The sequence below is a fragment of the Syngnathus scovelli genome, chromosome 1, assembly GCF_024217435.2.
Source record: "Syngnathus scovelli strain Florida chromosome 1, RoL_Ssco_1.2, whole genome shotgun sequence".
NCBI lineage: Eukaryota > Metazoa > Chordata > Actinopteri > Syngnathiformes > Syngnathidae > Syngnathus > Syngnathus scovelli.
In genome coordinates, this window is record NC_090847.1 from 24438958 (window position 1) to 24465193 (window position 26236).

Here is a 26236-nt window from a genome sequence, read left to right on the forward strand (position 1 = left end):
ATTTGGTATGGGAGTAAATCCAAAATGTAACTGCAAATTGTTACTTTAATGGTATTTGGATTACCAACTACAAATCTTCAATCAGTAACTAGCAACACATTTGGAGAAAAAAAACTCCCAAGCCCAGTGTTGGAGGTGGAATCATAGTTCAGGGCACTTTTGCTTCCTCTGGGCCTGGATGCACTGACACAAAAAAAAAAAAAAAGGTTTGAGGCACTTTGCAGGAAAACTTGAGAATCCGTTCAACCTCCAAAGCCTGACAGAAGCTGGCCGAGGCAAGAGGAAACCACCTGAAGGACACCATTCAGGTCATGTATGTCAACTGTTGTGCGTTGGATGAAGATCCCACCATGTTTCAGGAGCATTTTATGTACACGTTTTTTGTGACGGAGCACTGAGAGCTTCACTTTCCGAGCATGTGACGGATGGAGTTTGCATTTGAAGGAGTGTGCCAGGTGACTTCCTGTTCAGGCGTGCGGAAGAGAAAAGTTCCTACGTGATGTGCGCGTAGCTGTCCAATCCAAAGTTGTCCACAACTCATGTTGACTGCTCCCGGAGTGGAGTGTGTATGTGTGTGTGCGCTTTGACTTCTCGAGCAAGTTTTACTTCCTGGCCCAAGATTGGTCTTAGCAGTTAGGGGGGGGAGGGGTTGACAGAGAGGTCAGGGTCTGTGAGCATCTGCCAGTCTTCTGGCAACCAATCAGACACTCACGCCACAGAAAGCTCCACCCCGCTATCGCACACGCCGTCCACCTTGAGGTTCTCCAGCTGAGTGCACGTCATGTCATCGCCACCTGCAGGTGGTGACAGGAAGTCCCATTTCACAGTTGCCAAGCAGTTGAAAAATTAAGTGGGGACGGCTGCCATGGAGACATGAAAGGTGTGGACGCTTTCCTTTACCTGTTGTCAGGTCACGCTTGTCATCTTGGTAACACAGCGCCTCCTCCAGGACGCTCAGTGCTTTGCCTGAACCAACTGATCTGAGAGCAGCCTCGAGGTCCCGCACTGTACCGCCAGACACCTGAAACACATGCGAGTACCTCAACAAACACTCCAGAAACATCAAGGGTATATTTAGATCAGAAATGTCCTCAAGTCCGGTTGTTTGGTCCGGACCAAAAGCGGACTTCATTTTTTTTCATTTGGTGCGGTTCCCATTCAAACTGTCCATTTTATAAGTGAAATATATTTTGTAAACACATCCACGCTTGTGACGATCTATGGTCCAGCAATGATCAGGGCGGCACACAGAACGCTGACCTGGAAATGGAGGAGAACGTGCCAGCGGATCTACGCTGTTTGCATTCACACCCAAAGCGAACCGCACCAGAGTTCGTTTGGAAGTGAACTGAGACAACCTGAAAAAGTGGGTCTCGGTCCCTTTCTCTAATCCGCACCAGGATTTGTTTGCGTGTATTCACACCTGCGCAAAAGGTTTGGACCAGCCTTCCAATCATACCCTGGTCCGTTTTTAGCGGACCAATCAGTCACACCCTGACATGCTCGATGTGCTCAACACGACATAAGCGGTTCTTGTGCCACTGTGTTACCTCGTAGGAGTCGACGAGCGTCTTGACCGGGTCCGAGCTAAGTCTGAAGGCGGCCTTGAGTATTCCTAGCCCGAGAGCGTCGGCCAGCTTCTCCCAGAGCGCTTCGCTCATCACGGCGTTACACAGCCTCGTTTTCACCGAGGCATCCAAACTCTGAAGGTCGCCTGGCTCAAACAAATGCACTCAAAAAACAAAAAGTCTGTTCTGTGTGTGTGTCTAGAACGTTTCAAACCCAAAAGGCGGAAGGTTGGAGAATGGCAAATTAGGATATTCATGTATCTGGTTGACTTCACAAACTCACCCTGAGGCGGGAGAACCACACTGGGACATTTGGGACGGTATTCGCTACCACTGAGAAGCTCCAGCACCTGACAACACACAAAGCATCATCTTCATTCATTCCTTCCTTGCTTCAGCTCACATCTGGAAACATTTTATGTCAAGCCTCTAATGAAATTGATGTTAATTATTAAAAATGATGATGAAATCATATCAAGTGGTTTCCTAAACGGCTAAATCCATGGGAATGTGCAAGTTGCAAACATTTGATTTTGGATATTCTTGACATTGCACTTGTTTGACCATGTCTGATCGCTTATGTAATTTGCAACAAGATCATTCATTATCAACACAAGTGAATCATTTCCAATTGGACTTGGCGATGTACCTGCTCAGAGGCAGCCAAGTTAATGGGGCTGGTGCCGGGAACACAGCCCTCGTCGTCGTCGTCGTCGTCGTCATCATCCTTGTAGAAAAGTGGCTCCAGATTCTCCCTGTGAGGGTCCGCACCTGAACACGCACGCAAGCACGCAGGCGACAAGCATCAACACATAAAGACGTCAATGGCGCACGAATATAATCAGGTTGATCAGTATGCTTATATATGTACCTGCCGCCATGAGTAGCGCCGTCAGTTTGACGGAACCCCGCCCGGCGGCCACGTGCAGGGGGGTGGAACCGTCGAAGGTGCAACAGTCCACCTTGGCGTTGCCCTGGCGACAAGTGCACAGGGCTGATGACGTCATCACGCAGGGCACAAGAGCAGAAGGTTCGCGTCACGCCGACAACGCCATCGTTACCTCCAGCAGCAGGCAGCCGGCGAGCGACACGTTGTCGGCTTCGGTGGCGAGATGCAGGGCCGTCTTCCCGCTGCCCCGCTCCTGAGCCTCCACGTCGGCACCCCCCTCCAAGAGCTCCCGAAGAGATCGCAGCTGATTGGAGGCCACAGCCAAGTGGATGGCACACAAGCCTGCCAGCGAAAGTCAGTCAAAACACTGTGTGTGTGTACTTTGTGTGTGCGTAGTGTGTGCGTGGATATGTTTGTGTGCATGTGTGTACCGGCAGCGTTGCAAGCATCTACGCTCCGTCTGACAGCGTGATGACCTAAGAGCAAGCGCACCATGGCCCCCCCCTGTCGCGCCGCCAGGTGCAGCGGCGTGTCGCCGTGGCGATCACCCAGCGTGGGGTCAGCCCCGGCCGCCAGCAGCGCCTGCGCTGCGGATGGCTGCTGCGTTGTCACCGCCAGGTGCAGAGGAGTCTGACAAAAGCGAGAGAGCGTCTTGTAGGACGTTACATAATCCATTGTTTGTCTCCATGCGCCCCGATAATGAGTGATGTGAGCCTGCCTGGTAGAGATGGTTTCTCATGTCGAGAATTCGGTCCCCGGGCGGCCGCACTGCCAGCACCCGCGTCAGACTGTCCAACGCCCCCTGCTGGCCGTGGAGGACGGCCAGATGGAGTCCCCTGACAAACGCAGCGGCGATCGCTCATTGGACTCAAATGTGTGAGCAGCAGAGGCGATGGACTCGAAGCGAGGCGCACTCACGTGTCCCCCTCGTCGTCCTGCGCCGCCAACAGGGGATGCTGCCCAGCAAGCAGGTACGCGGCATCGCCCGTGGCGGCGTACAGGAAGACGGCTGACGCTTGCCTATCGATATCCTCGTCCTCGTCTTCTTGCTGAACATCCTGTTGCTGTGGCGGAAGCGCCACTGTGCACGCTGCTGAGTCGTCATCGGAATCCGAGTCTGTGTCGTCGTCATAGCCAGGAGTATTTTCTATAAAGACACAATCAAAATAAACACATTTTAGTCATTTAAGGAACAGCAGTCTGAAGTAGAACAATTAAATAAATGGGTCAAACATAGTGGAAATTTAAGGTGTGAACGAGAGGGAAAAAAATCAAACTTGAGGCTTGTCACTACTAGGCCGAGGTTTGGCAACCCCAGTTGTTTTTCTCACCGTGTTTGACTCCACCTCCTTCTAGACCCGTCGCGTATCCTGTGGGAAAAGCTCCGCCTCCAGCTCCTCTCCCATAGTTGAAGGTGGACAAACCATGGAAGTAACCTGTCAGAGCAAAATAATTGGTCAGCCTTTCACCCACCTGGCAGGATCGCGTGCGAGAGGGGCTCAAAATCGGCGTGCCAGGTTTTACCTCCTCCTGCAGAGCCCGGCTCCCCGCCTGCTCCGGGGCCTCCTCGGTACAGACTGCCGCCGCCGCCGCCACCTCCTCCGCCGAGGCCGCTGAAGTCCTGGAAGTTGGGCAACGTCTTCTGACGCTTCCTCTGCACTTCCTCTTTGTCTACGCACGCACACTCGCATCAGCCATGACTACACTCAATACTTTGTGTGCTCCATTATCATCATTTGGCTGACATGTTTGTATCGCGCTATCGTTGTGGCGGAAAGAACGTACCGACAATCTGAGGGTGGTACGTGAAGGGCTTGGGCTCGCTCGTCTCGCTGTCCGACTTTCTCTTGAGCTGCACAAAGACCTGGGTGGGCTTCTGCAGGTTCTGGTCATGGTACTTGGGCGTCTTAAACACGATGGCAAACTGGAGAGCCGCCGCCGTGGTTAGCAGGTTTGTAGCAGTTTGGGACGATTCATTAGGTTTAGTTATGGATTGGATTTTAAACTAATTTAGATTTTATTCGTTTTTGGAAAGTTCATTTCTTGGCTATAATTCCTCTCATATTTGATCATGATATTGAAAAGGTTGAGAACAAAGGACACATTTGCTCTGATTAGTTTTAGACATGTAAGATGCAATTTGAGTTAGTTTTTTAGTAACTAGCTTTTGATTGCATTTGATCTCATTAATGAAGATGTTTTTCCAACAATTTTATTACTTTATGTTCAGTAGTGTAACTTTGAGTTAGCACGGCTTGCATGCGAGGGCACTTACCTGTCTGTGCACGTCCGTTGGGGAAAAATCTCCCAAAGCTTCCCAGGTGACACCCGAGTCGTCTTCCTCGAAGAAGCGCACCTGGATGTCGTCTGACGTACGTACACAAACGCACGTTGGTCATGTGATATTCACGAGAGCTCAACGTGCATTTTGTGAGTGTGCGCAACCTTTCTGGACTTTGTCACACAGAAGGTAAACTTCCTCTCCGCCGCTCACGCAGCCAGCCGTCCGGTCCATCCGCACGATCTTGAGGTTGGACGCGTTTGGAGCCTCTGAAATAACAAACAATGAGTCACTAAGGTGCGACGTTTGGTCGTCTTGGAAAACTTTTCTAATTGTAAAGTTATTTTCCTCATCCATAACGATTTAAAAAAAAAAAAAAAAAAAAAGTACTAGCAGGTGCTTAGTGGTGTGTGTACTGACTGCTGTCATAGATGGGGTGTGAGAGGACAGGGTGCAGCGGTCTGGTGAAGCCGCCATCGCTGTCGGGGAGAAAAGCGGTGAACATGAGGCGCACCACGCTGAGGTCCATCTCTTTGGCCTGCGCACACGACGCGCCGCAAATGGCGCCGCGCTGCTGCTCTGCACACACAACACACCAAAACACCGCAAACCATGACGCTCGACACCTGAGAGGTAGGAGAAGCCAAAGGTGTCCTGGGAAATGTGGAAGGAGCCTGTCCGGTCCAAATACAAAACAAGAATTACACAGTTACCTTAAAACCAGCCTCCTAAGCTCGATGTTAACAAGAATGGAAAATGCCACAGGCAATGACAGGCTAACAGCTTGCATTGATAGGCGCCATTAGCACAATATCTGAACACATCCGGGGGGAAAAAAATAAAAATTCTCCATCGACAGACAAGACTCAGATGTAGAATATTCTTTATCCTCTGCCAAGAGCGACAAATAATAAAGCAATCTATGGAGCCGTAGCCGGCAGCTTTCACACAGCAACACAGGAAAAACACGCAGAAGGCTGGGTGGCTGGATGGACACACCGGAGAGCTGTCGGGGCACGTGAATGTCGGCACGCGGGGTGTCGACCTCAGGGTGAATGGAGACTCCGAAGTTGTAGCCCATGCGGACAGCCTCACACATGCGCTCCTCTAACGTCTTGGCCACGTTTTTCTTGGTCACGTGCTGGATTCCCAAATTGGGGAAGCTGAATACAACAATGGATCAAAGTGAGAACACTGAAAAATAATGTGAAAAATGATAAAATGCCTAATTGAGATTAAAAAAAAAAAAAAAAAAAGTTTCGTTTACAAAATAAAATGAATGCAGAAAAAAAAAATCAACTGAAACTACTACTACTTTACACCTGGTGATCCCCTTTTTTTTTTAAACCTGCATCCATATTGTCGGCCGTTATGCATAATTGCAAGTTTTAATATTTGGATAAAACGAGAACAAACAACATTTAGAACCCCGCTATTTTTTTTTTTGTTGAAGTTTTTATTTCAATATAATTAAAAAAGTACAAGTTGTGCGTTTTCTAATTTTTGAATAAGTTATTGCAGCAGTCCCCAACCTTTTTAGTACCACGGACCGGATTACCGTCAGAGAATTTTTGCTAAGAAAACTTCTAAAAACAATTCTAGAAAAATCAAATGCATCAACAAATAAATAGCCGCAATAAATCAAATAACCACTGAATTTCTTTGAAAAAAAATTGTCCGTGTTTGAACTCCAATCTTGTTTCCCACATTCCTAATCGTAAGGTAATCGTACTGTCTTTCCAGCCCATCACATAACAGAACAACGGAAGTACGTCACCACATAGACACCACCAGTTCCACACACCCTTCGACTATTAGTTCCATGAGGGGATTCTTATGGGAACACCACAGTATTATGTAATAATGATACTAGTAATAATAATAAAAAACGGGAATCCACTGTATATTCTATGCAGCATCCTCATAACGCCACGGCAACAACATTACATGAGTGATGTTATGTACAGGTCACTGAGGTGTAAAATAATGCATTATTTATTCTTTCTTGTGCGGCCCGGTACTAATTGATCCATGGACCGGTGCCAGTCCGCAGCCCGGTGGTTGGGGACCACTGACTTAAAGTCCCAAAGTCCCAAGTCCCAATGATCATCGTCACACACACATCTGGGTGTGGTGAAATTTGTCCTCTGCATTTAACCCATCCCCATGTGATTTTGATCCATCCCCTGGGGGAGAGGGGAGCAGTGAGCAGCAGCGGTGCCGCGCTCGGCAATCATTTGGTGATCTAACCCCCCAATTCCAACCCTTAATGCTGAGTGCCAAGCAGGGAGGCAAATGGGTCCCATTTTTATAGTCTTTGGTATGACCCGGCCGGGGTTTGAACCCACAACCTTCCAATCTCAGGGCGGACACTCTACTACTAGGCCACTGAGCTGGCAACCATGCTATGTGGCCGAGGACATATTAATAGAATAGAACTAAACTAAACCAAAATGGAAATCTAATAAAAAAGGAACAACCTTAGCTCTGATAAGAAAAAATGAATTTGAAAACGTCAACACAATGAAACTAGTTAGATTAAAAAATCTATTTATTTATATATAAAACAGATACTACATAGAAACAGAAATCGGAAACCTGCTCTGAAGTGCATGGCTGTACAAATGCGTGTTTACGTCTGCGCATGTGTGTGTGTGTGTGTGTGTACGTGTGTGCGAGAGACCCTACGTGATGCTGTCATCTTTTGGGGGCACGTCCAGGATGCAGATGCCCTTGTCACACTGCTTTCCCACCAGACTGTGTGCGTGCAATCGGGGAAGAGGCGTCAGCGCCGTCACCAGCTGGACCACCACACGGGCCGGACCCTGGTAGTTGCAGATCTAAGCACACAAAACTAGAAATGTCAGTTTCTTTTCAATCTGTTGCTGCAATGCTTGACAGCTAGGGTAGAATAGATTTACGTTAGCGTGAAGCTAGCAGAATGTAAAACTAAGCTACAAAAATAGAATGACATTGTTTTTGTTTGCCTTGACAGTAGGATACGTCTTCTTGTTCTTCTCGCTGGAGGCTCCGGGCAGGCCGCCGTGAGACGGACCCTCGCAGCCGTAACGAAAGCGAAAGCCTCGCTGTTAAAACACAAAGCCGGAACAAACACGTCGCGAGGTGTCGGACTTCTTTGGAATGTGTGTGTCAAGGGGACTTTGCCCCTTGGATGAATATGATGGGAGACAGGACGAGTGTAGTCAAGTTGACATATGGTGGCCACGCACCTGTTTGGGCTCCTCCAGAATATGCAGGAAGGGACCGTCCCCTGGAAAGCAAAAGTTCCCCATCATGGTCCGTTTAGCGTTACAGTTACAATCAATTTGAGTTTAAGGTGACCGCCGTTGCTGCGCGAGGTCCGTTAAAATGCTTTTCGATCAGCAAGTTCTTTTTTTTTTCTTTTCATTTTTAAAGTCTCACTGTGCCGTCAACATTCAGAGTGCGTCACCTCAGCACTGAAACGTATAGGCGGCCGATCTCGCATGGAGAGCAGCAAACAGGAAGTGAAAGCGGAGGGACGCCGCCCGCCACGTCACCAAACTCTTCTTTCACTTTCCCGCCACCGCAGCGTATCACTTGACATTCAAATTTGCCTTTTTTTTTTTTTTTTATTATAAACTTCCTCAGCTTGAAGTGCTGTGCTTACAAGGCAAAAAAAGAGCATTTCATTTTCAGGTTAAGGCTTACGCAAATCCAATATAACTATTCAAAAGATCAACTTTTAAAGCCTGTAGGGGGCTAAAACTAGGAATGATTTTTTTTATGCACTGCAATTTGGGGACTTTAAATGGTTTCAGAATACAAGTTATATTTTTGGCCCAAGAACAGCAGAGCTCAGAAAGAGCATGTTGAAGACATCAACACAAAAAAAAACTAGTTAGAAAAAAAATCCATTTATGTATGTATATATATAATAGGGGGGGGGGGGGTGGGGGGGGATACACTCACCCATCCTGGAGGACGCCGGGTGGGACTGCAGCGTAGGGAATTGTGGGACGTCCCACGAAGGGTCAATCATCAGCGTGTCCAGGATCTAGCGCCGCAAACAAACACAATTATTCAACAAATGAAATAAAACACAAGGTGGTGTTTACGTACTTTGATACAACACAAACAAATAAGAGCACATACACACCTGACCGCCAACAGGAAGGAAGTGCTCATCTCCTGCCATGGTGCCTGAAAAACTGAAAAAGGAGGGGGGGGGCAATTGTTTACCGAGTCGGGCGCAGTTGAAAGCTTTGATTTTCTCGAAAAGCAAAGGTGCACCTTTTGTGTGGACCGAACTGCAACATCAGTAAATGTGCTTGTGTGGCACAATTCAAGCCAGGATCATTGCCGAAGAGCAACGTAACAGCGAGTTAGACAACAGCGAGAGGGAACTGTCACTGTCTTGCTCCTGTTGTGTTTTTTTTTTTGGCGTGTCTACCATAAATTATGGCATGCTTCCACACTTTAATGCAGTGCACCCTCTGAGCGGATTAAGTACAGAATTGCCCTCGCAATTGAGTTTGTGCCTTTTAATCCCAAGCGCCTTATTGTGCGGAAAATACGGTAGCTTGTAGGTGGATGACATTCATACAGTACAACTTTTACGTGATAGACAGGGTTGAAAGAATGTGTAGGTGCACACGTGAGTTGGTCTAAGACGATTTTTGGTTCCAATTCAGAGCTGGCAGTGAATACCTCCCACCGCCATGCTCGGGGCCCCAGACACCCCCGCCGATGGCCCCGCCTTCTGGACGCCCCTGAATAAGATTTCATTCCAACAAGATTTTAAGTAGAGCATTATTAATGAGCCGACTACATGCAAAGTACGAGTGGAGTCGAGTATTTTCGACTTCAATTCCACGTACAAAGTAGTGATAATAATAAATCAGCTCTGCAGTTTCCGAGCCCCAGCTAAGTAGCACAGCAACTTGCTTGCCAAACACTTTCATCTTGTAAAAGTAAAAATCATTCATGCTTGAAATTCGAGCAAAACGAGGACGAGGAGGTGACTCGAGGTGAATGAAATGTTCGCGACTTCCTCGAATGCTTTAAAACTTCTTCTCTGTGGGCATGTAGGGGGAGTAATCGTGCACAATTAAATCTCTTTCAGTCTTCCGGGGGGCGCTTTTCAATCCCGCGCCCAATTCCTGCGCTATTGTCCAACATTCCCGAGTGGTCCGCCTCCACGCATAACAGCGTTTCGTGGGTTTTGGCCGATGTATGGAGCGAAGCGGTCGAGTTTCAAAGCGACTTAAACGAGGAAGTGAGCAGGCGACAAAAGGACGCTTTACTTGCCCTGGCAAAGTGACTTTGAACCAACATCGGTCAATTTTCACTGATGGGTCTCGCAATCACACGCGTGTCGTTACCTTGCAGGTGAAGTGGCCTCACTCGCTCCTTAGTATTTGTGTCAAATTGACGTCTTGATTGACACGCGCGGCGCCGCCATTGCAGTCACAAGCCGTCGTGACGTCATTTCGCTCAAAGGCACGGAAAGCACGGGGGAATAAATTTACAAATGTCCACCAGCATGAACACACTTGCTTAACTGGTTCCTCATTAGAAAAACATAACAAAACAAAAACGCGAATAGAAATTCTAGGTACTAAAGTTTGACTTGCTTCCCGTCGGGAAATTCCCCGTGACGCGCTGCAAAGATTCACACTGCGAGAAGATGTCTCACTCTTGATAGCAGAAAACCAAAACGTGCTGATTTGTCATTTGGAGTAGTTCTACAGCGAACCAAATTTATTTTATAATCAAGCAAAACGTCCATTGTTTTCGAGTAATTGTTGTTTTTTGTTTTGTTTAGATATATATTTGGAAATCAAATAAACCAATGAGGCACGGTGAGGCACTGCAGTGCTAACCATGGTTAGCGCGTCCGCCTCACAGTTAGAGAGTGCGGGTTCGATTCCACCTCCGGTGGGCGTGCCGGAGCCGATCCCAGCAGTCATCAGGCAGTAGGCGGGGGACACCCTGAACCGGTTGCCAGCCAATCGCAGGGCACACCAAGATGAGCCACCATTCGCACTTGCACTCACACCTAGGGGCAATTTGGGGTGCTCAGTCGGCCCACTATGCATGTTTTTGGGACGTGGGTGAGGGGAACACACACAGGCACGGGGAGAACATGCAAACTCCACACAGGGAGGGCCGTGGAGGAATCGAACCTGCACCCTCCTTTATGTGGCAAAAGAAAAAAAAAAGACCCATTCTGATGACGGGAATAAGCGGGGGCAACGAGCAGCCCTCTGTTGATGGAAAATCGTACTCCGATTTATCACAAGAGAGCTCTTGATACCATCTAGCAAATCACACGTTACATTACAGCCGATGCGGCCATAAAGCCTGTTTGGTGTTGACAAACTCGTCGGTCCATTTGCCAAACGCGAGGATCTTGCACTCTGTTGTCAAAAAGGGGCGCCGATTTTCAGGTTTTGGAACAAGCGATGTTACTACATTTAATCAGTTGAGATATTTCAAATAGATCCATGCATCCATCCATTCATTATCTGTACTGCCTTTTCCCCACAGGGGTCGACGGCGTGCTGTAGCCTATCCCAGCAGTCATCGGGCAGTTGGCGGGGGAAACCCTGAACTGGTTGCCAGCCAATCGCAGGGCACATAGAGACGAAGTACCATTCCCACTCGCACTCATACCTAGGGACAATTTGGAGTGCTCAATCGGCCTACCAAGCAAGTTTTGGGGACGTGGGAGGAAACCGGAGTGCCCGGAGAAAACCCACGCGGGTCCAGGGAGAACATGCAAACGCCACGCAGAAAGAGCCGGAGATGGAATCGAACCGCACCCTCCTTACTGTGAGGCAGTCGTGCTAACCAGTGCCCCACCGAGCCTAATTATTAGCATATTAAATTATAGTATTTCATATACATGTGAAAGAAAATACAATGCAGTACACGTACACGGCCGGTCGGATGGTGGGTTTGAGAATTTAAGAAATAAAAGCCAGCGTCAGTGTGCTCCGCCCTCTAGTGGTTGGCGAGGGGAAGCAAAGCAGCGACTTGAATTTTGCCATCACGGCTGAAACCTTCATGTTTATTGGCAAAAACAGGAAAAAAAGTGTGTGTGGTGGTGGTGGTGTTTTTTTTTTATAAATACATGCAAGAACGTTAGATTAAAAAATCTCACCTGTCTTTAAAACGTCCATTTTTTTTAAAAGTGCACGCAAGAACGTTTGATACAAAAATCCCACCGGTCTTTTGGTAAAAAAAAAAAAAGAAAAAAAATGTCAATGTTTTGAAAAGTGCACGCAAGAAAGTTCGATCCAAAAACCCCACTTGTCTTTTGGTAAAACTGAAAAAAAAAAAAGTCCTTCAATTTGATTGAAAAGTGCATGTAAAAACGTTCCATCCATTCATCTCAATCTGTGTTGTGTAATGGGCCGCAATGCATCGCCCCGTTGGCCCATAAGATGACATCGCGCGCGCGCTTCATTGACATCAAACGCCACCAAGTGGGATGAGGACTCTATTGCGGTTTCGACTCCATACACGACACCAATGCAAAGTTGCACCATCAAATTCGAGCAATCCCTTCCAATGCGCTGCAAGCAAAGCAAATGCATCAAATTCAGGCAAGCCCTTCCAATGCGTTGGTTGAAAGCAAAGTTGCACCATCAAATTCACCACCTTCCTTCCACAAAACGTTTGCCAGCACCCCCGATGCTAAAGTTCAAGTTGAAAAAAATTGCAATAAGTAGAAGACAGAACAAAAAGGTTGCACAATCAAATTCACCCCATGGCATTGACCACCTTCCTTCCAGAGCATCCCAACAAAACGTTTGCCAACCTCCCCACCCGATGCAATCAATAGTAAATAACATCATCAATGGAGTTGAACATTGAATAAGACCAAAAAAATGCACTTTCCCGCTCCAAGAACATGTGGACCATTCTTCTTTAGAAAACGGAGGGGTATTTAAGGCGGCCGGCCGCCCACTTGCAAGTTGTTCTCCTCTTTGCATCTCCTCTGAACTTTTGCATCTCCTCTGAATTCAGAGCGGCAACATGGGAGCCTCCAAACAACTGGCAAGCGACCTGAAAACAAAGATTGTTCAACGTCATGGTTCAGGGTAAGGATCCAAAAAAAACACTTAGCGCAGAGATTACAGCTGTCACTGACAGCGAGTGAGCGAGGAACATAGTGATGCTATTTAGCTATGTAGGTTATGTTCTTTCTGGAAAAGGACCAGGTCCTAAATATTGAGTGACATGGCACTTTTCTGTTGGGGTGCCCAACGTTAGGCAGCGGCCTCCTTGGGTCATCTTTCGCTCAATCGTGTAAACTCCACTTCACTCTTTTTGTCTGCTACTATATGACGACGGACTGAAGTGAAATTGCTGATCCCAACAACCAGCCATTTTTCGAATGGAACATCTCGAAAGCAATCAGGGCTGCCCCAACCACTGAAAATAACACAATCCAAAGAACTTTGGAGAACACCCGCCCAGCCGCCTGGCACTCGGGTGACAGCTAGCTGCCTCTCTCTTCGCTGCTGATAGATGCAAAGGGTGACCAGTTGGATGGCAAATGACTTAGTATTTGTGCTTTACAAAGTCATATAAACGACATGTAAAGGTCATTGCATAAACAGTTTGGGCCTTTAGTAGGTAGTAAAACATGGATATTTAAAAAAAGCTTTTTGAAAACAAATGCATTTATTAACAGCATTAAAAACAAAAAAAGAAAAGATTTCACCCCAAAACTACTGTCAATGATAAGAGCAGGTCAGATTTAACAAAAGATGTTTATCTTAGTAGGCAAACTCAGATCAAACGACAAACACTCTAACCAAATACATCATTGTGAAGAATCAGTGAAATAATACACGTAAGTTATGTAATGAAGAAATCAAAACGGCAACATGGTGACGCATATTTGAAAATCAGAGCAGAGCTTTAACAGAGGCGAGGAAACGGGAAACACTTCGTTCAAGTTGGCCTAAAGAACTCTTGAAAGTTAAGATTAGTTGCAAACAGGTGGTGTATCAATGTCCTTGAGCATCCTGCAGTTTCAAAGTGAAAATGGTCTCTAGTTTCAATCTCTGCTATTTGTACAAATGATGTTCAAAAGGCTTCTTTTTTTTTTTTTTTAAAACAAACCAGAGGATCCTCCATTGTTTGATAATGAGTATGGTCCCTCATTTCAATCCCTGCTATGTGTACATTTTTTTTTCTTTTTACAACAAACCAAACTCCCCTTCATTTTCAGTGGAAACAGTGTTGTTGGTCAAGTTTAAGACTTGCTCCCATCTCTGCAAATCAACATGTTTTCTCCCTCCTAACCAGTAAGCACCTGAGGCGTCATGTTCGCAGGTGCTGAGCGCCCTTTTGTTGAGTGTGTCTGCGGTCCGCCGTGCGACCTTGCAGACTCCAAACATACACCCGCTGCACTTTCCCCACAAGTCGTCATCCAAAACATCATCGGTGTCTGCAATATGTTTTTGGCTCAACTCGCCTTCTTTCTCTCTACATGAACCCAAGCTAAGACGAGCACACGTTCAGTCCTGCTGAGTCGTCGCATCCCACAAACAGGAATCTTGAGCAATAATTAATAATCACAACTTAAAAATACTCTAAATCAATTATTTATTTGAACATTTCCTCCTTATGTTTTTGTGTTTATTCTTGAATGAATAATAATAATAATAATTCTTTTTTGTTTTGCATGTTCGAAATAAAGATATCAATCAATTTTCTCCAACAAATTGATTCATTTCAAATCGGATATTGCTTGGCTCCCGCCTACCCCAAGCCGCTCAGAAGTTTCATAAAGTAGTTTCACCAGATACTTTTGGGTTGGAAGGCCAAACCACTCGTACCCGCTCTTTAGGTTATCGAATAAAAAAAAAAGTCCCAAGTCTACCGGGGCTAGCATTTTCTTCCTTGCGGTTGACAAGGATTTCTCAGGGGGTTCATTTCCCCCCACACACATTCATTAATAAATCCTGATAAACATTCAGTAAATATTTCCAGAAAAAAAAGAAAAACAAGAGGAAAAGAACCAAAATTCATGTGCATAAAAAATCGATACGACAGAAGAAACGACATGAGCCCTCATCTTGGTTACTTGAAGAGCTGGAGCGCTCTCGTGTGGCCACAATGTGTCACTGCGCGTTTATTGTCCGTCAAAAGAAAACTCCAGGCATGGCAGCAGCGTAGCAGCACCGAACAATTTGCCTCTCCACGCCTTCTAATGTCTTTCATGTTTCTTTTATGTCTTTTAAGCCTTGTCATCTTAGCCACGTTATTTTTCATTGATGTCCAGTATGATCGCTTAGGTCCTTCGAGAGTCTCAGAGCAAAAACGTGTGCTGTGACCTAAATACAAGCGTCTACCAAAATGGATAGACAGAACAATTCGAAAGAGAAAGCAACTTTCCACTGTGTGAAGAGGGTGTAAGTTGTTTGCTTTCAGGCCTCCTTGCTGCTGCTCCTCCTCCCCCGCCCTCCCCCGGGTGACGAAGAGGTTAAGACAGCCCCCTCCGTAGCTTCTTGTTGCAGCCTCGTCCTGCGGCCAGTTCCACTCATCCGTTCGTCCGCTCCAGCAGGCATGGTGGGCACGTCCCCGCTTTAAGTTGGCGTCCTCTTGCGTGGACATTGAGCGTCACCGTTGTCGCTGTCCCGTGGGTTCCATGTGCGGGGGAGGGGGGCGCCATGGCCAGTCCGAGTGAACAGCAGCAGCAGCAGCAGCAGCAGGATTATTTCCGATCGGTGAGCAGCGAGTCCACAACCTACATGATGGTTCCGACCGGGGGGCCCAGCGGTGGCGCAAGTCGGCGGGAAGCGCCGTCCAAGATGTGGGTGGCCCTGGTGGTGGCGGTAGTGGTGGTTCTGCAGGTGGCTTCCACCACAGGGCTCTTTGTCTACCTGAACATGTCCATCTCGCAGGTAAGAACAACTCAACTCTCACACTCTGTAAAAGTCGAGTGAAATATGGACGCCCGCTCAGGACATTTTTCTCTCCTGAAGTCATAATAATTAGATGTCTTTCCCCCGCACTGGAGCTCATTTATGGACTTAATCACAGCAGTATGCTCCTTTCTGCACAGCAACAATCCAAACAAAAATTTTGTAGAGGTGAAGATCGAATCCATCTGGAAGCATTCTTGGTCAGGGGGGAAGTGAAAGCAATCAAAATGTGCATTTTTGTATTTAAAGTCAGAACCCCCCCAGATGTGCCCAGCTTTGAAAAGACGCGCTGCAGTGGTCAGTGGCGCGACGGAACAAGACAGGCTGCAGAGGAGAAGGACCATCTTATGTTCGTCCTCATTACACACATGTGACTAGATAAGACCCCCCAAAGGGAACAGTGACAGCAACAACCTCTCTTTATCTTTATTATTCCAAGCACAATTTGCCAAAAGCCCAACGCCGCCACGCTCTCTGACACAAAGAGGCGCAATGACAACAAGTTCAGTCACACTCAAGTGGGCACATGCGGTCGAGGAGCACACAAAAAAACTTCTTCTTCCAATAACACTACACGTATTGTGTGTTCAGCTCTTAACTTGTTTTCAGGCCATTCACAGGCCTCATGAAATGCATGAGGCCTGAATATGTGTGTTTGGGGTGGGGGAATCCCCCACCCCACCCCCCTTTGTCTGAATGTACCCCCTTCTGTTAGCAAACAAGGGCAACCTGTGGAGAGCAACAACACGGGACAAGGAGGAATTCTCCAGCATTGCCACCAAACAAACATTGCGTGCCATGCACCAAATGTTAAAAAAAAGACTTGCCACAAAGACCAAGAAGTCCTTTCAAGCAACACACGTGCCGCCGCAACGACCTGAAAAGTGGCTGTGAGGAAAAACAAGTAGGGCAGCAGCAGCAGCAGCAGTGCCTCCACAGATACGGAAATCACTTTATGACACCAGAACGTTCCATCGAACATTTACAAGAAGTCTGTACGACAACCATTTCAATTCAGCGCCCAGTGGCATAAAAAAACTGATTCAATATCAGTATAGAAATATAATGACTGGACAATTGATTAGGCAAATGCAGCACACCTTCTCGCTTTTCTCTAGAAATGCTTGTTTTCGTTTGTTTGCATGTCATGCCTGAGGCACAATAGTTTTCCGTAATAAGGATTTAGAAACATTCATTAAAAACCACAAATGGAAACCATTCCGGGAAATTGACAAGAGCAACGCAGCTTGCACATGATGACAGAAAATCTGGATACTTGCCTATTTGCGCGTGTGTGTGGGTGCGTGTGTGCGTGGGCGTGTTATCACTTTGTTTGCACCCTTTGTCTGTCAACAAGTCCTGATAAAGGCTCAAAGCCAGATTTACAGCGCTGATGCTGGTGCAAACAAGTGTAATTGTCGCACTGCAGGGAGGCTGGCGTTTGCAAATGTGTCAGGTGGCACGCAGCCAATCACGTGGAGCGAGCGCGACAAGACGACGGATGGCACTCGCTCGTCAAGACGTCTCCATCGTATTTATGACCGGCTCATTTGTGTGGCTTTAGAGGTTAAAGCACACAAAAGCACCAGAGACATAGCAGCCCACCCACATGCTGGTCCGAGAGGTCCCGAAGGTCTGGGACACACTCAACCGTCTTCAATTTTGTCCCCCGAAGCCGCAAGTGAGCGCTACTCAACCATAGCGGACGCCCTCGATGAAGCGTCATCTTAGCTTCTGTCTAAATCAAAAACTCGCTTCCTTAGAGCGGCCGGAATGCCAAGTGTGGGTCTTTCCGATAACATCAAGCCATCGTTTTGATTTGCTGTGATGTGATGACCACTATCTTCTTGCCCATCTTGTCATACTCGACCATTAGCATTATTTGCAAAGAGCCGAGATGCAGCTTGTGGGACGTCGATCCATGCTGCCGTGCGCCGAACAAGAGTCCTGACCCATTTTTCAACTGTTTCCTCGTTCCTGGCCCGCTTACGAGAATCGTAAACAGACCTTTGGCCTTGAGCGTCAGATATAAATCGCTATCTTGATGGCCATTAAAACGAGTTCGCCCTGCGTATCAGTCAAAGCAAGACAGAATCTAGAGCAGTGTGGCTGACAATGGCGGGTCAGAGGACAGCATGCCAAGGCCCGAGAGTGGTCTTGTTGCATAGGTGTGTGTGTGTGTGTGTGTGCTCACAAGCACACAGGTGCACACAAAAGACATCTTGAGACCGGTTTGGCCGCTCGCAGCATTCCTGAGTGGACGCGGCCGCTCGCTGGAGCCTTGCTGAACACGCAACGCAGACACACGTGCGCACCACATGAAGCGCCTCGACTGGGAATTCAGCACGCACGCACAACAGCTCATTACGCAGCAATGATGATGGAGCATCATCTATTAACCCTCTCATGGCTCGTCAGAGTCCAGAAACAAAATGACATGGCCATCCACCAAGTCACACTCATTTTTTACAGCTTGAAAACAAAATCATGTTGTGTTTGTCAATGCTTCCGCAAGGTTCTCTGTGCACATGAGGACTTGCGTGTGCAACAGGCGTGTGCATGACAAAGCCATGTTGGACCTCTTCCCATGTTTGCTCTTACTTTGACATTTGAGCTTCTCTGTCTTTGACCAAAGTGATTTATGCCTTAAGTCCAGCTGTGACCACTGGCCATGTATATGATTGTATGTGTGCGTGTTTGTGTGTGTGTGTGTGTTCGTTCACCCCCTCCACCCCCAGCCAGTCTGTTTTTGGCTGGCCTTCGCTGGACACCAAAACCCGAAAAGTATACTTTATCTCTGAGGGCTCCTTGGAAAGCGCTCTGAAAAAATGTGTATTGTGAGTGCGCGTGTGTGTGCGTGTGTGTGTCAATGTGTGTTTGCATTTGGCAGTGCACAGCTCTCATTTGAGAGGATTAGCGAGAGTTGAGAGGGGCCACGTAACTCAAATCCAGCAGGCAAGAGGGACAGACCAGGCTATGGCTCTAAATTTAGACGTGCACTTTCATGTAATGTGCATGCTATGGTGTACGCACACACGCACACACACACACACACACACACACACACACACACACACACAGGGTGGGAACAGTAAGGTATTGTTCCCCACTTCCTGAGAGTCGGAGCTGCTACATCCAGACTTCGTATGAGCTCGTTTACTCTGGTTGCCATGGTGATGTCCCATCAGCGTGTGGACAAAAATGAGCCCGGCGGTAGACAAAGGAAAACTGCGTTCCACAATTCCATTTAGCTTCCAGTTGAGGCTCAATGTTGGATGGCTACTTTTGGGAGTACTTGTGAGACGGAGAAGAAAAAGACTCGGCTGCCGCAGACACGAGTTGTCTCGCAGCGCTTGATGGGAAAAGCTCGCAGTGGGAGGACAAAGTTAGAAGAAGTGGTTTGGCGCCAGTCAGCAGCCACACATTCACGAGTTGCGCTCAGGCATCGCATTCTAGTTTTCAGTGGGGGCATTGATGGCTCTAATCAATTAATTGGTAAAGGACAAGAGAAAATGTTACCTTAGCTAACCGCTTCACTTTAAAGTTTCAAAGTCTCTTTTTTGGATGAATTTATTCATCCCTTAAAAATAAAACTTATACAAGAGCCATAAAGTAGATGCTGAATCGGCTTTAGTAGACCCCGTTAAAATGATGAGCCAGGCCGCATTTGGCCCCCCGGCTGCATGTTGGACACCTTGTATTGCTCCTTTGACTTTGAACGTTCTTTTTGGCCGAGCGAGCGCGACGACGGCCACGGCCGCCTTTCCCATCGTAGATCAAACCCTCCCCGCTGGCCTTGTCGAGGTGAATGGACACAACGGAACGGAATAACAATTGCAAAGCAGGGAGGCTGTTTTGGCGAGCCGCACGGACGTGAGCCCGCTCCTGGACTCCGCCGTCAGCACTTTGGGGTGAAAAGATGACAAACATAAATGCTTGCAGTCATGCACCTGTTTTTCGTTAGCGCTTCAAGTAGCGCAGACTGGCTGCTCATCCATCCGTCGGATCAGCGCGGCGGGAAGCCCGTTTGTCAGACAGAAAAAGCAAACGCTAACATTTCTAAAGCGTGACAACGAGGCGAGTAAGAAAGTACCGGAGCCGTGGCTCACGAGCACCTCGCCGCGAGCTTCTGGAGAGAATCCAAGCAACACAACAATGCAGTTGAAAGCCTGAAAGAAGCAAACGGCAGAATACGGAAACATTGGGGTTCCTTCCGACATGTGAATGTCATTAGAGCAGAAGGCTGAGTCACTCGCACTGACGCTTCTTCGAAGAATCTTAACCTCTCCCGCAAACTCGTCAACCCCCACCGCGTCGACCCACTTCCACAGGCGGACGGACCGGCAAAACATGGAGACAGAAAAAAAAGCGCATGCTGTTGTCTTTGCTCACGCTAGCTCAGCGTGGTCGTTAGCTGCGCTCTCGCACCGGGCCCGAGCATCACGGGGGGGCTCTGGGGCCAGTTTTCCCAGATAGTCATTTTGTTGGAAATGGTCGGTCATTCTGCTGAAACACCTCATCAGAACTTTTGGTGGAATTTTCCCTAATCAGTTGTGCAGATGGCTGCTGATGTTTCTTCTTTGTGTCGTGCGTGCAGGTGCGCAGTCAGGGGGTGACGGAGGAGCTCAAATGTCTGACTTTACTCAACGCTCTGGACCAGGACATCCCCGAGCAGCTGGCCAAGCTCCTGGGAGAACCTTGCATCAAACTCGCCAAAGGCATCAAAGCCTACATCTCCAAGGTAAAGTCCCACGACACCTCTCAATGGAGGTCGTCGCGGAGGAATCCATAGCTCTCACTTTCAAAATGAGTCAAGCTGCTAGCATGTTTTGCTTTGCGCGTTGTTTGGCTTGCTGACTGCAGACGGACAAAGATTGTTGTTCTTTTGTCAGGCTGCCGCCAGCCATGACTCACACATAAACACCGTTGACCTTCTTTTTCTGCTTACATATGTAGTGTGTGTGCATATGTGTGTTTGTCCTCATCCAACACTTCAAATTAAGTAAAGGAGGGTTGCCTTGTCATGTCAAGCGTAGACCAATCAGAGGTCAGCCATTGCTAAATTCGACCTGATGCTATTTTTAGATTTGATGAGAGAGCGCGGGTGACGCTGACACAAGATGATAAGCTTTGGCTTTCTTTTCATCTTGTTTGGCTCAAACGGAACTTTCCCGATGCGTGCGTGAGAAAAGAAAAGCAAGCAGAGAGAGGGAGGGAGAAAAAAAGGACATCATGAGCTAGTAAACGTCTGCTGAAAACAAATTCAATTACACGAGTGCCATCTCGAACTGAGCAGCTACTGAGCAGCTGATGGCTGCAGAAGTTGAATGTTCACCATCGAGTTGGGATTCATGACGAGTCACAAACCCGACTTTTTAGAATTTGATGGGCGCCCCCAGAGCACAAATCTGCGAGCGGAGGGAGGGAGGGAGGACCACACTGAATGGAAGGACAAAGAACGTCACGTGACTGGCGTTCCTCGTTTGCAAAACATTTCATTTTCATCATCTCGTGTCAGAGTTGGGCCGTTCTGCGTCGTCGTTCTTCCACACGGGACTCAGTGGAGTGTGCAACAGAAAAGGAATTCCCCCAAAGTGGGTAGCTCCGTTTATAAATAAGCTTCGGCATTCCGTCAAACCTCCAAAGTCGCCAAACTACCACAGAAGAATATAAAAGCAATTCTGTGTTTCTATTTATATGCTTTCCCAGAACACTTGACATGAAACTCAAACAATTTCCTTTTAGTGCATTCCCGCTTCCTCCTGCAAATGTCACGACACTCTGTTACGGCGGATTATTAATCACCAAGCCGCCGCCGTCGCCACACAGAGCGAGCCGGCCCGGGCCTGTCGAGTCGTGAGCGGCGCATTCAAGTATTAGGTTGCAGCTCCCACTCATTTGCGGGAGAAAAGTTCCTTCATGTGCCTGCTTGCCAGCCAGCCAGCCAGCCAGCCAGCCTTCCTTCTTTCCTTCTCCTCTTCCCCGCACGGGGCGTCCTCTCAGCAGCATCTTTTGCGCTTCACCTGCCCAAGAGAGAGAGACTCGAGCGGCACTAAATCCAGCAAGTCATAAAGCAGCGGGCGGCAGCTTTTTTTTCACAGCTTGTATTCACGAGCTTGGTGGGGAGAAAGTTGACCTTGCTCCATTTTGGGACGGAAAGCGTGAAGCGCCGGTGTGGCGAGGTCACGCTGGAAGCAAAGTTGAAAGGCTCGTTTGTTGACGAAACAGCCAGAGAAGGAATGCAGGCAGTTTTGCTGCCTGCCGCAAGAGCGCCGTTGTCACGTTTTGAACTGCACAAAGCTTTTGCTTTTGCTTCTTTGTGCTGGAATTCTTTGTCTTCTCGGTCTTCAACGTCCGAGAAAGAAGAAATGGGTGGCTCTGAGAGTCCTCTAAGGTCAGACGCTTCAGAAATTAAAAAAAAAAAAAAAGGCTCCCTGTCCGCAGAGCACTGAATCATAGAACCGAGACGCATTTTGTTCGACGTGTTTCTTTCTCATTTCGGTTTCCCGATGGAGGCGACGCCCAAGTTAGATGACGTTTGTCTTTTCTTCAACTGGGCGCACATGGAGACGATCCAGATGACGTTTGATGGCGAGACGTCGGAGCTCAGTCCAGATACTGCCTGTTTTTGGCGCATCACAAAAAACACAGACGTGCCTTTTTGATGACTTGGAAGCATTTCTTCTTTCAGGCCCCGGAAGGAGAAAACGGCGTTCACACGGGTGCACACACAGCTCGACGACGGGTTTCACTTTTTGTCCACCCGGTGGCTCATTATAAGTCAGCTTTGTTAAGTCTTGTGAAGACAGACAACCAGCCGCTCTGGAATCAGACGAAGCCCGGCGGCCGGCCAGAGGATGAAAAGCTCATTTGTTCACACAGAAACAAATGTGCTGCCAATTTTCTTTCCCCTCACGGGTGAGGAGGCAATTTTCTGCTCCCAGGACCTGAGGAACGCAAAGCCCAGACGGACATGCTCGGCCGAGCGTGACCGTAGACTGCACAAACATGTGGAGGAGGCCACGGTGACCGCCAATAGGAAGCCAATGCGACCGCGCCGGTGAGCGCAAGACAGGACTTGCCCCCCCCTCCCCACCCCCGGCACCTGACCAGATTGTTCCAATTGGGCTAACATTTGTTTTTGTTTGTTTTGCGGACCCTCTGAGATATCCTTGGCCAGCCCATGACCCTCCCCCCCATAAAAAAAATAAAATAAATCCTAGCTTCGCCACTTTTGTCCCAAAAGCCTCCCGCGTTGAAGTTTGCAGCTTCTCAAATGAAACCAACACCTGACTGAACGAAGCCAGAAGCATTGAGTCCCATTTGCAGCTGGAGTATTAGCTGAAGGAGAAGCTGGCCGGCTGCTATGCTACCACCACTTGGAGGTCACCATTAGCTCACATTCCGCCTTTTCGGGCCTTTCAGGGAGATTCATAGCAGAAAGGCCAAGTTTGTGACACCAAACTGCTAACATGGGAGTAGAAAAGAAACAAAACAAGGGAAGATCCCTCAGCTTGATTTACAAGGCGTGCCCGCGTGCTTCCGGGACTCCCGGCGACATGACGGACACCAGCGGGACTTTCGGGGAATTAAAAGTGATGGGGAAAGAAAGTGAACGGTGAAGTTGACGGTGACAGGGTGAACGGGAGAGAAGAAACAGATGGCGGCGGGCAGGGACGCCGCACCAAACCGCCGTGGAGTCGGATATCAGAGAGGGGGGGGCGACTTCACACAACTTGCTGACCAACCATGCTTGAGTAATGGGAGGTCATAGGAATGTGTAAATGTTGGACATGTTGTGACTTCTTGCTCATCCTCCAAACAAATCCATTCACAAGCTATTTAATGAGATTAATCATAACAAGGACCCAAACGATACAAATACTTTAAGGCTGATACCGATTTTTGGCAGATTACACATGAATTAGTCGATCAATTAAAAAATATAGTTGAATGGGTGTTACATTTAACACACATTTGTTTGATTTATTTGGCACTAGGTTTTTATTTTACATAAAAAAAAAACGTACCCTACTGTAGGGTGTGTGTAAAATTATTACATGCTGGCGCTTCTTCATTTTCAGTCGACATCAAGTGACAAAATGGCCGACCCGGAGACCTTAATGAATGAACACATTTCAATTGAATGAATGCAACAACTGTTTCCTAACTGTGTCAATATTATCTTAATCATGTCACTGCTTGGTATAAAAGTTGTTTCCACATTTTTCTTCTTCTAGGTGACTGAGAACATCATCTCCAAACAAACCTTCATGGGTGAGCACATGCACACAAGCACACGCAGATTGGTGTTGGTTGTAACCTTACTGTATCTTCCTTCATGTGCCCTTAGTGGCCAGAACCATGCCTCGCTCTTTCAACAACTCGGGCTCAAAGTTCTTGAGCTCAGTTGTCCAAAGGCCTTCGGCCCACTTGACCCTACAGGACAACAAGTCGCAAGGTGAGACACGTCGATCGGAATCATCGTGAGATTAGTCGCGACCTCAACGTGACCTCTCCAACAGGCTACCCTCAAGCGGGACTGCACCAGTCCTGCCGCCACATGGTGCGCTCGTGGGCCAATAGGAGCTTGGGCGCTCACCTGCACAACATGACTCTCAGCAATGGCAGGCTGCGAGTTCCCCAGGACGGCCGCTACTACCTGTACTCACAGGTGAGCGTCCTTTTCCTCGCGCCGTGTCTACTCCCTGAACGTTTCCAAAGTCAGCCGCCTGGACGTCCCTTCCAGGTTTACTTCCGCTACCCGTCGCCCGCTACCGGTGACGTGGACCAGCGCAGCGTCAGCCACCAGCTGGTGCAGTGCGTCTACAAGAAGACCTCCTACCCCAGCCCCATCCAGGTATGCCGGCCGAACCGCTCGCAGGCTCCGACCTTTCCCGACTAACCCGTTTCCTCCCGGCAGCTTCTAAAGGGGGTCGGCACCAAGTGTTGGGCGCCCGACGCCGAGTACGCCCTCCACTCCGTCTATCAAGGGGGACTCTTTGAGCTGAGGGCCGGCGACGAACTTTTTGTCTCGGTCTCGTCGCCGACTATGCTCAACGCGGACGATTCTTCCAGCTACTTCGGCGCCTTCAGACTCGACCTATGAGCGCCTGTGTGACGGAGGAGCCCGTAGAACTAATTGGAGAAGGACCACGGTCCGGAGGATGAGTTTCTCGCATCGCTCGGAGGGATGCGCGGAAACACTCGATCAGCGAGGGACTCTGAGAGTGAAAAGGCGGGACAAAGTCCTAACAACTTCTTTGAGCCAAAGCAAACCACTAAAGGAGCAGAAGATGCAAGGCTGCTGATGAACAATGTTTTAATCCTCCAGGAAGGATTCTTTAAAAAAAAAAAAAAAAATGTATAAGCAAAAATGGGTCTGCTGCTTGTCTTGTGAGGGAATCCTAAATTTTGGACTCCGGACCGAAGAATGTACAGACTATAAATCGTTGAAGGAATGCAGAGGAGAAATCACACGTGTAAGGACTATTGTGTACAGAGAAATCAGTGAAGGGTGGAGATATGAAAAGTCATCCATGTCAACTTTTAATTTGACCGTTTAAAGCCACTGGGAACTTTTTAAGGGAGGACAGTGATGAAGAGGAGGAGGAGGAGGAGACTGAGCCAGATGATGAAGGGAAAAAAACTAGGTCGAGGCTCACCAGCAGCCAGACCAGTTTAGCCTTGTCTTTCTCTTTCCCATGTAAATAGTAACAACGCCAACGACAAACCTGGTCTTTCCTGCATAACCTGCAAAGCCCAGTGTGGAACATTTGCACAAGTTTCATCAAAGTTTACATTTTCTACACAAATCAAACCCTTGGACCATGTCCAGTACTCAATAAAGCAAAATAATGTTTTGAAAACATGTTTTGTGGAGCGAGAACACGGTGAGTTGATGCTGGTGGGCATGAAGTTGATCTGAACTTTGAAAAAGAATTGCGTTTCAGCTAGTAGAGCTTCAAATGCGCAGTAGGTAAACACGTGCAAACATTTTGCTGACAGCGGCTCCGAGCCGAACCATCTGCTGCTCATTTGGAGCAAGCCAAACAGTTTGTCCGGCAAATTAGAGGAGAGACAGTGAAGAGCAAAGAAGACATCTACAGACGCACCCTGGACCCAGCCCGGCGCATGTGCACACACGTCACCAGCCAACAAACATACACATTTGACCACACCCATTTCCGCCCCACCCCAATATGCTTGGACCCCCATGTGTCAGTCCAAATATTTGACCTAAGGGTATTTTCATAATTTTCCATGTTTATCAGAATCTTTTGAAGAATTTTAGGGGTGTGATCAAAAGTAAAGGTCAACTACAGTATGGACACGCCCGCACGACTGATAACCTAGTTAGGCTTCCGGAAGGCCCCGTTCCACATTTGAGCTGCGGGAGGGATACTAAAGCAATGAGCCGGAAGAGGAGAACTTTCCACAAGTCCCGCTCGGCTTTTCTTTCAAACGAGTTCTCCACAGTAGTGAGCGTTTGAAGGAACAACAGCGACGTTGCGATCGCTTTGTCAGCTTGAGCTTGGCACGCCAGCGCATCGGAACGTTTGTTTTGGCC

General features: G+C 48.0%; 2 protein-coding genes across 2 annotated transcripts; one reads left to right on the plus strand and one right to left on the minus strand.

The window, feature by feature from the left end:
- Positions 1–27: 27 nt before the first annotated feature.
- Positions 28–10414, minus strand: nfkb1 (nuclear factor of kappa light polypeptide gene enhancer in B-cells 1). The gene is made up of 23 exons (XM_049760597.2): positions 10102–10414; positions 8877–8928; positions 8690–8774; positions 7969–8009; positions 7726–7824; positions 7427–7578; positions 5738–5901; positions 5159–5317; positions 4903–5007; positions 4733–4824; positions 4243–4381; positions 3982–4128; positions 3789–3893; positions 3376–3604; positions 3176–3293; positions 2889–3087; positions 2630–2799; positions 2440–2542; positions 2218–2339; positions 1852–1918; positions 1551–1714; positions 901–1021; positions 28–794 (listed from the first exon to the last, which is right to left on the minus strand). Exons 2-23 carry the CDS (start codon positions 8913–8915, stop codon positions 709–711), a joined length of 2706 nt encoding a protein of 901 aa, XP_049616554.1. The 5' UTR covers positions 8916–8928; positions 10102–10414; the 3' UTR covers positions 28–708.
- Positions 10415–15244: 4830 nt separating this feature from the next.
- Positions 15245–25535, plus strand: tnfsf10l (TNF superfamily member 10, like). Its single transcript, XM_049761784.2, has 7 exons — positions 15245–15645; positions 20264–20407; positions 23907–23943; positions 24020–24127; positions 24192–24340; positions 24416–24526; positions 24590–25535. Exons 1-7 carry the CDS (start codon positions 15412–15414, stop codon positions 24773–24775), a joined length of 969 nt encoding a protein of 322 aa, XP_049617741.1. The 5' UTR covers positions 15245–15411; the 3' UTR covers positions 24776–25535.
- Positions 25536–26236: the final 701 nt, after the last annotated feature.

Coding starts and splice junctions, on each gene's coding strand:
- nfkb1 (XM_049760597.2), bottom strand. CDS start 8,915: ATGGCAGGAGATGAGCACTTCCTTCCTGTTGGCGGTCAG. Junction 5,902..7,426: donor CCAAAAGATGACAGCATCAC/GTAGGGTCTCTC, acceptor TGTTGTATTCAG/CTTCCCCAATTTGGGAATCC. Junction 4,129..4,242: donor GTACCACCCTCAGATTGTCG/GTACGTTCTTTC, acceptor GTGCGTGCGTAG/ACAAAGAGGAAGTGCAGAGG.
- tnfsf10l (XM_049761784.2), top strand. CDS start 15,412: ATGGCCAGTCCGAGTGAACAGCAGCAGCAGCAGCAGCAGCAGGATTAT. Junction 15,646..20,263: donor TGAACATGTCCATCTCGCAG/GTAAGAACAACT, acceptor TCGTGCGTGCAG/GTGCGCAGTCAGGGGGTGAC. Junction 24,341..24,415: donor GCTACTACCTGTACTCACAG/GTGAGCGTCCTT, acceptor CGTCCCTTCCAG/GTTTACTTCCGCTACCCGTC.